Below are 13,227 nucleotides of genomic sequence, written 5' to 3' on the forward strand. Positions count from 1 at the left end.
TCTATTGAAAAGTGTATGTGTACTGTATGTTATATATAGACCCATTTATTAAATTAGAAAATTATTGAAAAGTCCATTTATTTCAGTAACTCTATTAGTGAAACACATTACATAGATCGATTTGCCAAACATCATGATTTTTCTCAATCAGGTTGATTTTCTGCTAATGGCTAATGAAAACACAACATTTAAAATTAAAATATAATTTCAGACCAATACAAAAAATATTTTTAGAAACAGAAATGTTTTTAAAAGTATGTGCAGAGATTAAACGTATGTTTAATATCTACTTAAAGGTTGTTATTCCCAAAAGTTACTTGCAAGCTGACAAACGATACTGATCGGGTCATGACTGTAGACTCAATAATATATAATAAATAATAATTATAGAAAGACTGCAACGAATAAAGAAAGCCCTCAGCTCATCTTGTTAACTTGATTTCTATTTTCCTCTTTAAAAAAACAGAGATTCAGTCAGTGGGACTCTGGAAGCCAGTCAAACGATGTGCGCTCATTAAGCTGTGGTACTTTTGGCACAGTTGTATGGTAGACAACTGTGTTGACTTTGCACTTGATAAAACGCAGTAGCAAGTAACATGGCTCTTCAAATCATCATCAACTGTTGAAACTTCACACTGGACCATAAGCAGCTTGAAATCAGTACGTGCACAGTTTTTCCTTCCACTTAACTTTTCAAGAATATGATTGGATGCTTTTTAATCAGCTATTTCCTGGAGAACATATGAATAGTTGTATGACATATGTGTGAAGAATCCCTTTTCATTATTAAAATTTCCAGAGAATCCTAATGTTGTGTTTTTATAATATGCAACCCTTATTATAAAATCTACATAAACACATAAAAATATCAATCTCTATGTAATAAATCTATAATAAATATGAACTTCACTACTTAATAGACGTTTAGATCATATCCTAATTTATGACACATGTCCGTCTCTGTGTGTGTTTGTGTGCGTAAAACACGCACTGTGTTCGGGGGGAGATGTGAGGAATTGGAAAATTATAATCTTGGAAGCAGGCGGGATGAACGTGCTATGAAATATGATTGTGTGATTTTAACTAAATTTGTCGTCTCTTTGGAACGTATTCTCGGAGTTTAACTGCTTGTAATTTAGATGAAATAATCCCCCTGACTCCTGTTGCTGCACATTAGCGCACTAAATCATTCTGACTAACTTCACTTCCCCCTCCCGGACACGCTCAGGGAGCGCTGCGCGCCTGACAAAATACTCCCCCATCACCGCCTCAAGCTGCTGCTCAGTGCTTGAGAGGACCGAGAGGAGCTGCGTGCGCTTCAGCCTCTCCTCTCTTTAAAAAAAAAAAAAAAAAAAATCCTCTCACTAACTGCACCCTTCCGAGTGCGCAAAGACGAGTCCTGGCTCCGTCACCCTGACCACGGCGGGACCGATGTTGAATGTGCGCACCGGCGTTTCCCGAAAATGTGCCCGTCCTCTGGATCCAAGCCGAGCCCGGGTTCTCTCACCGAAGCTGGGAAACTCTTCCTGAAACACACAACCCTGCACGGCTTACGGCACATCTTCCTCAGCGGCTCGTACCCACGGAGAGTTGCGTGGCTTCTTGCGTTCTTGGCGGCCGTGGCTCTGTTCTTCGCCTGGTCCTCCAACAGAGTGCGGTACCTGCTCTCTTCGCCCATGTACACCAAGGCGCACATGGTGTACGCCAAGCGGCTGGTTTTCCCCGCCGTCACCATCTGCAACCAGAACCTGCTGCTGCCTCGACGCATGAAGAAGACGGACATATTCACGTCCGGGAGGTGGCTGGGGCTGCTGGAGAAGGAACCCGACTCGCCCAACTTGCAGGTCTCCCCCGCTGCGAAAGAGGCGCTTCTGGCTCTGCTGGGTGACGGCGGAGAGAGCGCGGGCAGCGAGCCGCCGTGGCTGTCGCGGATTTTAGACTTCAAAAACTTCCTTCCTCCTCCTTTGGAGTCCCAGCCGAGTATGAAGGAGCTGCTGGACCGGCTGGGACACCAGCTGGAGGAGATGCTGCTGTACTGTCGGTACCAGGGAGAGCCCTGCGGGCCGCGTAATTTCAGCATTGTGAGTGTTCCCTTCTCAACAGGTTGACCCAGGTTTCAGAGTCTGCTACATTTCCTTCACTTCGCCTTGTCGGATAATTTGATTATACGTAGAATGCTCTTTTGTTTCTTGAATTTTATTTGAAAATACCACCAGCAGAGACAAGCAGAGTCCTGTTGTTTTCGTGATGCGCATCTGTAATTAAACTCTTATTTCTTTACAGAAATGCTTCATATCGTCACCTTAACCTAAACCATCTTTTGGAAAGAGAGGCGGTGACTTATTTATTATTATTATTATTATTATTATTATTATTATTATTATTATTATTATTATTATTATTATGCCAAAATCACTTATGTCAAAAAATGACAGGCCATTATTTTAGGAAGGTGACGATATGTTATTATGGAAATCATATAGTAAAGACTATAGTAGCAGTTTGGATTGAATGTTTTTTTATATATATTTACATTGATCTTCCATCATTCATTTTTTCAGTTTTCTGAAACAATATTGAGATTTTTCTTTTCAAAGACGTTCCAGGCGAAAGCATTTTATCTGCAAACGGTTGTGGTTTAGTGTCAGACTTAAACAGGATCAATCTGTGCTCAAAACAGACCAATCTGCCTATAATGAAGACTTTTTGATGCATTTAGGAAAGCATTGCAACATTCACTGACAGCCTGATAGAGTGCAGTTAGTTAGAGTGCAGCCTCATTGATTCCATTTCATTACTGTGAAAACAATGTAAAGCTCATGTTCTCCCATCTCACCCACCTCATTACAATAACAAACACTTTTTTTTTTCCTTGTGAGAATTTCAAGCTTGGCTTTACGTTTTAGAAATCATGTTCTTCTTCTGATTTGCTGGATTCATTTTTTTGGGGAGTGGAAATATATTTAGATTGAAGTTAAAGCTGCTCTTCTCTCCCTCTTTTTGTCGTCTGACTGAGCTCCAAAGCTGGATCATGAAGTTGTTACAGTGCAGTTTAGAGACACAAAGCAAGCTATCAAAATTCAACACATTTTCTCCCTGACTAAATATTTAGGGATGCTCCTTGGAGCCACGGCAACCTGTGTGAGAGATAAACACAGTCCCAAAGTCTGGAATGTTGGTGATGTGTGCTGCTGCGTGGATAATCAATGATTCCCTTCATGACTTCGAGGAAAGCAAGTTAATCTGTTGTCAGGAGCCAAACCAGAGAAGTTGAGTCACTTCTTAGAGGTGAGGGGTTGGAGCCTGGCTGCTTTCAATGGGTGGCGGAATATATTGATTTTTTTTTGTTGTTGCCACCCCATCCCCACGTTGCAGTGTGTCTTTAACAGCTCCACAGATGGTCCGCTGGCTTCATCAATACATCCTTCCCCGTACTTTATGCGTCTGCCATTTCTTCTTCCTCCGACTTTACCGACACACATCCTTGATTCTCACTTCACTCACGCAGGTCTCAGGCATTGATTTTGGGTGAGAAATCAATCTGAGAACATCCTCTCAAGCACCCTCTGTGCCCCCTGCTTACCACTATTGATTGATAATCCCCCACAGATTTATTTTTTTTCTGTATATTCAAATGTTTGGGGCGTTAGTCGTTGGTATATGGAGACGACATCCTAAATATTCTGAATTCTGTTTTTAAAGCCAACCGATCTTACAGAAGCAGAGTTCCAGTTATTTCAAACAGCAACCCAGAAGTTGCTTATAAAAGTTTGCAAGCAACGCCACAAACACATATTCATAAAGCCGTTAGCAAGCTGTGAGCTTGGTATTACCAATCTGGCATCTCTTTACACAAACAGAGCAAGCAGAGAAACCTTTGCATGAACTCAGGTCTTCACAGAATCAATATTTTTTTTCTCTCTTTCTGGGCTATTTTGGTCTTCTCTGTTCACTGGTTTCTTTCTACCTTTGTGGGTTTTGTTTGGTTCTGGACAGGTGCTGTGCAGTCAGTGTTTCAGACGGTTTTGTACAGAGACAGATGTCTGCCTTGTCTAGAAAAGACGCTGATGTGAGGCTGTGGCACTGTACCAAGAACAGTTTAGTTTCAAGCAGTTAAGCAAATATGGCCACTTTGTCACTGAAAATGACTTTTCATATTACCTCCTGCACTATTTACAACCGCAAATTATGCTAACAGTAACTGCTCTTTCAAAGTTGATTACAGTTGAAGATTATTTATATAAATTTCACCAACAGCTCTGTTTTCTCTGAAAACTTTCTAAACTGCAGAGCTCCTAGTCAGTCTTGTTGTTTTTGCAAATGTTTTACTTTCTCAGTTATTACTGAAAATGACTTGGATTATTGTCTAAGGAACAATAACTGTAACCAGGTGCATATAATCAAAAAATACCTCAGTCATTAGGCAGATGAACTGAAATAAAAAGTTTAGAGATAAACTGGCTGAGAAATAATGACTTGAGTTTGAGGTTCCTACCAAGTCACAAAAATAGACTTCAGACTTGACTCTGACTTGTGCCATGATGATTTGAGGCTTGATCTGGACTTTGTGGTCTGACACTCGAGTCTTAGTGTGTTTTCATACCTGGTAGTCTGATAGAATTGAAATATTTGTTACATTTTCAATCGGTTAATTTTCCCAAGGCACTGTCAAACCAACCAAACCCTTTGAGCAATCCTTTCACTCTCTGACCTGTGGCGGCGCTGCACCAAGAACCACTGAAGGAAATAACTTGAAAAATGCTGAAGGAGACACTGAGTGTAACATCCTTATTCACAAAATGTAAAAAATGTTGCGTCAGATCTTAGCAATTGTGGGATTTCTCTTTTGTCATTGGCAAAACACCACCAACCATTTCTCCTGCTGGCGCTAATCTCACATATTTGTTTTGATTGTATTTACCCAGAATGCCCAGCGCTGCAGTCCACTTCCTGCTTTTGGAGCACTGTCTGGGCCGCTTAGCGTTCACATATTGGAACTGCATCAGAGTTCACTTCAACTGAACCGAAACCTGGGTTTGTAGACGAACCAGAGTTCGTCCTTTTTGTCTGCATCAGAGTTTGATCACAGATTCACTCCGCCTCAAATGAACAGAACTTTTTAGACTAACGAACTAGAGTTTATTTAAAGCGAACTTAACGAGGCTGGTGTTTTAATCTCATGTAATCAGCCAGTATGTAAACTACAGATTGCAATTGCTGCATATGTTTTACTTTGGGAGAGAAAAATGATTATTAGCCAGTAACACTGATGGACTAGGGATGTTAATGGATCATAACAATCTTTTCATGTTAGCTAATATCATAACAATGACTACATAATTATCCTTTCAAATGAACGCTGAATTAAATGACTTTTAATCATTTGAGAAACAAAAGTCTCGTTCACACAGATTCTTTTTCTGCTCATATATATTCCTTTACCAAGACAGACATAATAAATCCAGATGTAAACAATGGTTGAAGCGATGGCCGACACTTTGCCACACCCGTACTCAACAACTTTAAAATCAATCCATCTATTATTACTTAATAAAAATACATAATAATAAGGCTTTAGTAAATCATCCGAATACAATTAATTTGTTTAATACTGAATAAATAGATTTAGTGCGGGCTGCACAGTGGCGCAGTTGGGAGAGATGTTGCCTTGCAGCAAGAAGGTTCTGGGTTCGATTCCCGACCCCAGTCTTTCTACGTGGAGTTTGCATGTTCTCCCTGTGCATGCGTGGGTTTTCTCCAGGTACTCCAGTTTCCTCCCACAGTCCAAAAACATGACTGTCAGGTTAACTTTCCTCTCCAAATTGCCCATAGGTGTGAGTGTGTGCGTGTGCATGGTTGTGTGTCTCTGTGTTGCCCTGCAACAGACTGGCGACCTGTCCAGGGTGACCCCACCTCTCGCCTGCAACGTCAGCTGGAGAGGAACCAGCAACCCTCCCTACCCCACTAAGGGACAAGGGTGCAAGAAAATGGATGGATGGATGGATAGATTTAGTGCATATTTTCTACATGCTGGTGTTTACATCTTCAAAAAAAATAAATCACTGTAAACAAGGATGTTTATTTTTCCCTGGGATGTATTTGTCATTACATTACAGTACACTTTTGCTACACAAACTAATGTCTCTTGACATCTTGATTAATGAATATTTACATGACACATATGGTCATAATAACAGATGTTTTCTCTGCATCAAGATGTAATGTTCTGCTTTTTTCTCAATAGGATGGAGCTGCTGTTGTTAGGACTGTTGTTTTGCAGCTGGAATGTCCAGGGATGGAGTCCCAGCTTGGGCCTTTTCTAATGGGTTCTCTGCAGATGCTCCATGTTTAGTCAATGGGCCACTTGGCTCTGGGTGTTTGGATGTATAGTTGTTTGATCTTTGTGTCTCCATGTTGCCTTTGTGATGGACAATGTGCATGGTCAGCATCTCACCCTCTGACCACTGGTGATGACAGGAGTACTAACCACACCAGGAACTTGCATACTTGTGAATAGTTTGTATGTTGAAGGAAGACCGTGGCCGTTGAAGTTTACCAAGAGACGGGTTTAGCTCCTGTCAGAATTAGTCTGGCCTTCTTGTTACATATTTTATTTGTGATTTATAGAATTGGCGTTATGTAAGTGTCCCACAGCTGTCCTATTGTGTCGTAGGATTGTATTTTTCTAAACCGTGGTAGAAATATGTATATGTTTATACTTTTTTTAAAGTTGTTTTTTTATTGCATTTTGATTCCTAACTAGTTGAGGCTCTCTGAATCAGAAAGTTAAAATTGAGTTGTTGTTTTGTGTCTTCCAACTGACTAATAATGTTTTCTGTAGATTTATTGGGTTACTTTGTGTAAAGTATGTGGGAAAACCTCTCTCACTCTCAATTGGTGCAGAAGTAGAACTAAATTGATCAAAATCAAATTTAGAAATCACAACATTCTCACTATAGGGAACCTGCTAGGTTGGGTGGCGTCAGCGTCTGTATGTTGTATCTCAAATTCCACGGTTGTGTAAACTTTCATGATTTATTATGAGCCTTTACTAATCAGATTAGACCAGATTAAACATCCAACAGGGTTGTTTTCAAAACACCCTTTTGCTGTGCTGCAAATAGTTTCAACAGTTTTAATATAACTGGGTAACATCTCAAATAAGAACAATATAAAATGTTGTATAATTGATAATGTGGGATTTTTGTTAGAAAATAGTCTAATTGGTGACACGGTCCAGCTACCAAGAGAATTTAAAAGTTATACTTTTACCTGCATGACTTTAGGAAATTACTGGCCTTCAGCTCTGCTTCTGCTCATTTTTCTGTGCTGTGATCTGCCGCCTCCACTTCACAACATCACATTTTTAAATCAGAATATAATATTGCATGTTAAATAATGGTTATGTGAGACCAGGACAACAGGGAGTAGGTGCATAAAATACACCACACCTGCAGTCCTGTTTTGAAACGGTAGTTGTTGCTTCAGCTAAAGCAATACATAAGCATACCTAATCTGTACGTAGACGGATTAGGTATGCTACCATTAAAATAAATAATATTGTTAAAAGCGATAGCTTTGCTACTTTCACCCTACAGCAGTGGTCCCCAAACTACGGCCCGCGGGTCGGCTTATACGTGGATTTTTCTTCAACCACCAGGGGGCTCTGTAGCAGGAAGTGTGTCCTGTAAACTGTGGGTGTTTTGTTTTGCATGGCGCATTGCTGCCATCTGTTGGACTTTTAGGGAACTGCTTGACTTTCATGTTATTTAACATTTGGTAGCGCTAGAGCAGATTTCAGAACACATGTGTTTGTTATGAACGCCGCATTCCAGGTCGAATTCTTCGAAGCAATGCCTGTAAGTAGCAACTTCAAAACGAGCCTTTATGTTAACATATGAGGAATTCATATGTTAAAGTTACTTTCCCTATAAGGAATATATACTAGTCAGTCCCGGTGACCGTTTCACTAACGGTTTTTGCCCATGTGCTTTCTGGGCCCTCACAGGAAAAAGTTTGAGGACCACTGCCCTACAGAATTCAAAACTTTAGAGTATTATGGTACTTTTTGCATTGGAATTGGTCAATTAAAAATGATGCATGAAGTGTTGTGTTCCTAGTCTAAGAGGATGGGAGTAAAATTCCCCTGTTTTACTTTCAGCCAATCATTAAATTGGAGCTTATTACTGAGTTGAAAAATCTTAGCAGTCTTTTCTCTCTTCAACGCAGTTTTTATTTCTTTTATTGAGGTCGACTGCGTATCGGTGTGTAAATGGGTGAATGTGACTCTAGTGTAAAGCACTTATAGTGGTCAACATTATTGGAAAATGGTATATAAGTTCAGTTCATTTACCATTCAGTCCATAAGCAACTGTCCGACAGAGAAGTCATTATTACAGTACCACATAAAAGTATGTTAATAGTTTGAAAGAAGGCAGCTAATCAAGTTATCTCATTGTGACTAATTCTACTTCCACTGCCATTTGAAGTGGAAAGAAACTGATTTTCATTTTGTGTGTGATTGCACTTTTCATTTCAAACTATTTACTCTGACACCCTGGAATAACATTCAGCAGATGGTGCTTAATCAGTAGATTGATTCCATCTGTTTGTAATTTATACTTTGTATAAATACAACTGTTGTCTGAAACCTCTAAGGTTTCTTGGAAGATGTTAGTGAACAAAAAGCACAAAGGAAGACAACAGAAATGCCAGAGGTAAAGATGTGAAGAAAAGTAAAGCGGTTTATTTCATAATTGTTCAATCCATCATTCAAAAATGTTAATAAATTATGGCATAAGTGCAAACTTACCAGGATATGGCCGCCGCCCACCTGACCGGTCAGGCAAGGAGGACAGTAGTTAGAAACTTACGGTACCGCTGGAGAAGTTTCTGCAGAGATTCTGGCCTAGATTCAAAATCCTATATAAAACTAACAGCCTGAATGCACCATCTCCACGGTGAAATATGACAGGATCATGCTGCTTTTCTTCAGCAGAGACAGAGAAGGTGTTCCCAGTCCATGGATAGATGAATGAAGCTATTCTGGAAGAAACTGAGGCTGAAAGCGTCTTGAGGCAGGAGCAGAGGTTTAATTTCCAGCAGGTCAGCAACAGCAGATCTACGATAAACTCATTTAGATCGATCCAATCGAGAATTTGCAGCAAGACTAGACATTTTCTGCCTATAAACACTCGTTATCCCATCTGATTGAAAGTGAACTATTCTGTAAGTACGGATTTCAGTCCCTTGATGTGCAAAGATGGTAAAGACATACAAAAGACTCGCAGCTGTAACTGCAGCAAAAGGTGTTTTTTTTTTTAACTGTTTGTGCCCCAAGTCCACACTGAAACTTTCACTTTGTTGTTCTTGTTTTATGTTGTGTTTACAGCTAACCTCATGTATCCCACACTCCAGTTTCAGGTCTGGGTGAGAAAAAGCAGCGTTTTCAGGCACTGTCTCTGTGTTTCCATGTGGATGAAACCTTTTCTGAAAACAATGAGCCGTTCTTGGAAAAAAAACAAAAAACTTTCCGTTGTAGACTGGGCCTTAAAGGTGCTGTATACAAATGCATGCCCCATTTGTCACATTTGTATTTGCAAAAGAGTTTGAAAACCATTCATCATTTTCCTCTCAGTTGTTATGAACTAAATATGAACTGCAAACAAATACAGAAAGGCTTAGAGTTCTAATATACAAAGGAACTACAAATACTTTAAGTCACTCTATGTAGCATAAGGAGGTATTTTTATCTGATAAATGTGATTTTCTTTTTTCTTTTTCTGCAAAATCTAGTTTAAATCGCCAGTATAAGACAAGGTCTTTCTGTTTATACATTTACGTCAGAACGGCTCTCTGCTTCTGGAAAAGGTCAATAGAATAACTGTATAAAACTGACAAAATAATATCAGATAAAGATCAATTTTGTGACTCCTCAGGAGCTTTCATATGGCAAGGTCCTCTTAGATTGATTGAGTTTGATCGGTTGCCATGGATCCTGATGTCGGCGAAGGCTTTCATTATCCTCAGCAGCTCTAGGACTTATCCGCCATATTGATATGCTTTTTTTTTTCTTGCTTAATGATGAGGACTGCCATTAACTAATTAGACGTGAAGTACAGCGTGTTTTTGAGAAATATTTAAAGATTCACGTGGAGCCATGAAATATGTATCCAGATCATTTGTTTGTTTTTTTTATTTCGTTGTGGCTCTTTCCATCTGTTTAGCTGTTCTTGTTCTTTTGAACAAACAGAAGCTAAACACAAGAATGATGAAATTCTGTTTTTGTAACTGTCTTAGCTTGCTGCTTGTTTGAGCTCACCGCTGATCTTAAAATCAATAGAGGATAGGGAAAGTGGTTCCCTGGCAACTTTTAAGGAACAGCTTGTTCAGCCTTGTCAGATTGTCGTTTGAAGGATAGCCGAGAGCCATCTGTATTCTCTCAGCCTGTCTCTCTGTGAATTATTTATCCTAGGAAAAGGCGGTGACATTTTTTACACTATGCAAGAACAAGGAAGGTGATGTCTCTCTCTCTCTCTCTCTCGCTCTGGGTTTTTCCCCTCATAGGTGAACTTATTTGAATATTTTTTTTCCTGCCATAAAATTGTTGTGATTTTTGGTTTGTATTAAGGTGTGAAGTGTTAGTGATGAAGTGTGGAGAGATCCAGACTAATACAGACTTTACTTACCTTTGTGTTAAGCACTTCAGACGTAAGTGCTTTCAAAATCTCATTCCAGGTCCTCTACATCCTCTCTACGCTCATGTTTTTGGACCCAATCATTTCTCGGTGCATCACATGGGTGAAGGAGTAGCACTTATCAAATGGAGATTTTTCTGGGTCGTTCAACGCACGATTTATAAGCAGCTCTTGCATATAATCAGAAAGGTGTTTTCTACGTTGTAACATATTTTCATTCATATCCTAGAATATTACATTTGTTATGGTAATGCACTTCTTCCCTGGCAAAGATTAAATGCTGTGGTACGCCAACAGCTATTGCAGGCTGAATTACAGTTTCGGTGACATGATAGTATTTAACCCCTACGCAGACAAAGCTAAGCTAAACAAACATGGAAAGTTATTTTGATTAGTTATTATTTTAGTAAAATAAAAGACTATCCAATCCAGGGTTATAATCATTCTGGGTTTGTCATCATAATTTTGCTTTATTTTGTTGTGACTTTTTGTTTGTCTAATTCTGTTCTAATTAATTTTTAGAGTGTGTTTGCTAGTTTTTATTAGTTAGGTTATGGTGTGCCGTTGTTTGCTGACAACTGACGTAAACTGCTTGTGTGGGGGAGAAATAATCTGTTTATGAAAAGATTCATAAACACAAAAAAAAGGCTATATCTATGATTCCAGTACGTTTTAGTTATAAATGCACAATATATAGTCCCAGTTTTTCCCCACTAATTACCATTTTTATTTATCCCAGTTAACGAAAATGTTTAATCAATTTTTGTTTTTGTTTTTTTTTTATACATTTTAGTTAATTATGTTAATCTTGGTCCACACCAGCTGTCCTTATGTAAAAATAAAAATTGTACCTGTTGTTGAATCACAAATTTACTGCCATCATTTCATTCAGTTTTAACCAGGCAGGCCTGGTTCCTGCCTGATTTGCAGAATGAAAGAATCTCTTAAACAGAAACTGACTGATGACACAAAGTATCCCAGATCTTAAAAAGCAACACATTCAGCCTTGATACAAAGACACTCAGGAACACAAAGTAATTGATATCTGTCAGTCTGGACTTTTTTTTTTGCTTCCTCAGCTCCTGGAAAATACCATCAACTCCTGAGTAGAAAAACCCATCACTGGTTTTATCACCGTAAGTTCAGACATACTTATGCAGGAGGACAATGAGCCAAAGCACCACAGCAAGTCCAACTCTGAATGGTCAGAAAATGATTATTTTGAATTGATCTAGTCAAAGTCTGGACTTAACTCCTATTGAGGTGCTGTCAATAACGCTGACAGTAAACAGCCAATTTAAGCAGACGCTTACTGGAGGTTGTTGAATGTAAACAACCTCCATAGTGATGTCAAAAATAGACTGGCTGCTATCACAAATACCGGTGAGTCCCTTTTCAGATACTGCCAGGTGAATAGTTTTTACTCTTAACAAAAACTGAATTTTATGCTTACTCAGACAAAACCAGATTATTTTTGTTTTGTCTGACACTAAAATTCACTTGGTGTTTCTGAAACATTTAAGTGAAACAAAAAATAGAGAAAAACTCAGAAATCTGTAGATTCATTTTAAAGCACTATTAGACTGTTTGCATTCAAAAAGCAGCGTCCAATTATGATCTTCAAGGGCGGGTTTCCTGCATGCTTTAGACGGGTCCTTGATTTAAATAATGTAATTACATCCCAGCATGTTGTGTAGAAGCCTGATGATGACCCGTTGATTTAAATCGGGTGGTTTAAAGCAGCGACAGATAAAAAACATGCAGCGTAGCAGCAGCTGGGCATTAGACTGCTTCTGCTTCGAAGGTGATTGATGACATCTCAGCTTTTTGAGTCCCAAAATCCTCCTTATAGCTAATAAGACAGGTATTATATGAAATCAACTTTTTTGAGCTTCTCATCATGTTTTAATGTTATTCCCTCATCAAAAACATACCTGGAGTGTTGCTTTGATTCTTTCTTGCGTGTTTGAGAAATTCTTGGATCTCGTGGGTGGCTAAATGCTTGCTCAGCTAAATCACCGACTTTTTACCCAAAGTTCTACAGTGGAGATTTAGTTCCCAGCTGAGCTGGTGTGGAACTGCACGTCTGCTGGGTTTGCCATACAAACTACTTCTCAGTGCAACACCCCTAAGAACTATGGGTACACCAATTGCAATTTTCTGACTGATCGCTGATTCCAATTTTGGGGATACCATTTTTTTTTAAATTTGAATCATCAATCAATCAATCAAATTTTATTTGTGTAGCACATTTTAGCAGAAAGGCATTTCAAAGTGCTTTACATAATTAAAATAAAAACAGAAATAATCAGTGAGAAAGAGAGAGATTTAAAAAAAATAAAAAAACAAAATAAAAATAAAAACAAAAAAACAAAAAGCATTACATCATTAAAACGCCGAAAAGAAAGAAGAAGAAATTAAAAACATTAAAGACATGAAAACATGGAAGACATCAAAACCCCCACTATAACCCTAATTTAGCCATAAGCAACTCTAAACAGGTGGGTTTTAAGTTGAGATTTAAAGGCAC

The 13,227-nt window shown here is 38.9% G+C and overlaps 1 protein-coding gene across 3 annotated transcripts in view; it reads left to right on the top strand.

The window, feature by feature from the left end:
• asic1b (acid-sensing (proton-gated) ion channel 1b) overlaps window positions 1-13,227 on the top strand; it is a 203,836-nt gene that overhangs the window by 147,374 nt on the left and 43,235 nt on the right. The window contains exon 1 of one of the 3 annotated variants that reach the window (XM_008408899.2): window positions 1,200-2,081. The exons of the other annotated variants lie outside the window; for them this stretch is intronic. Coding sequence (XP_008407121.1) covers window positions 1,464-2,081 — 618 coding nt within the window. The 5' untranslated portion in view covers window positions 1,200-1,463. Of the gene's footprint in view, window positions 1-1,199; window positions 2,082-13,227 lie in introns of those variants that run through there. 3 annotated transcript variants of the gene reach the window in all.

This window comes from Poecilia reticulata, linkage group LG5 (genome assembly GCF_000633615.1).
Source record: "Poecilia reticulata strain Guanapo linkage group LG5, Guppy_female_1.0+MT, whole genome shotgun sequence".
NCBI classification, from domain to species: domain Eukaryota; kingdom Metazoa; phylum Chordata; class Actinopteri; order Cyprinodontiformes; family Poeciliidae; genus Poecilia; species Poecilia reticulata.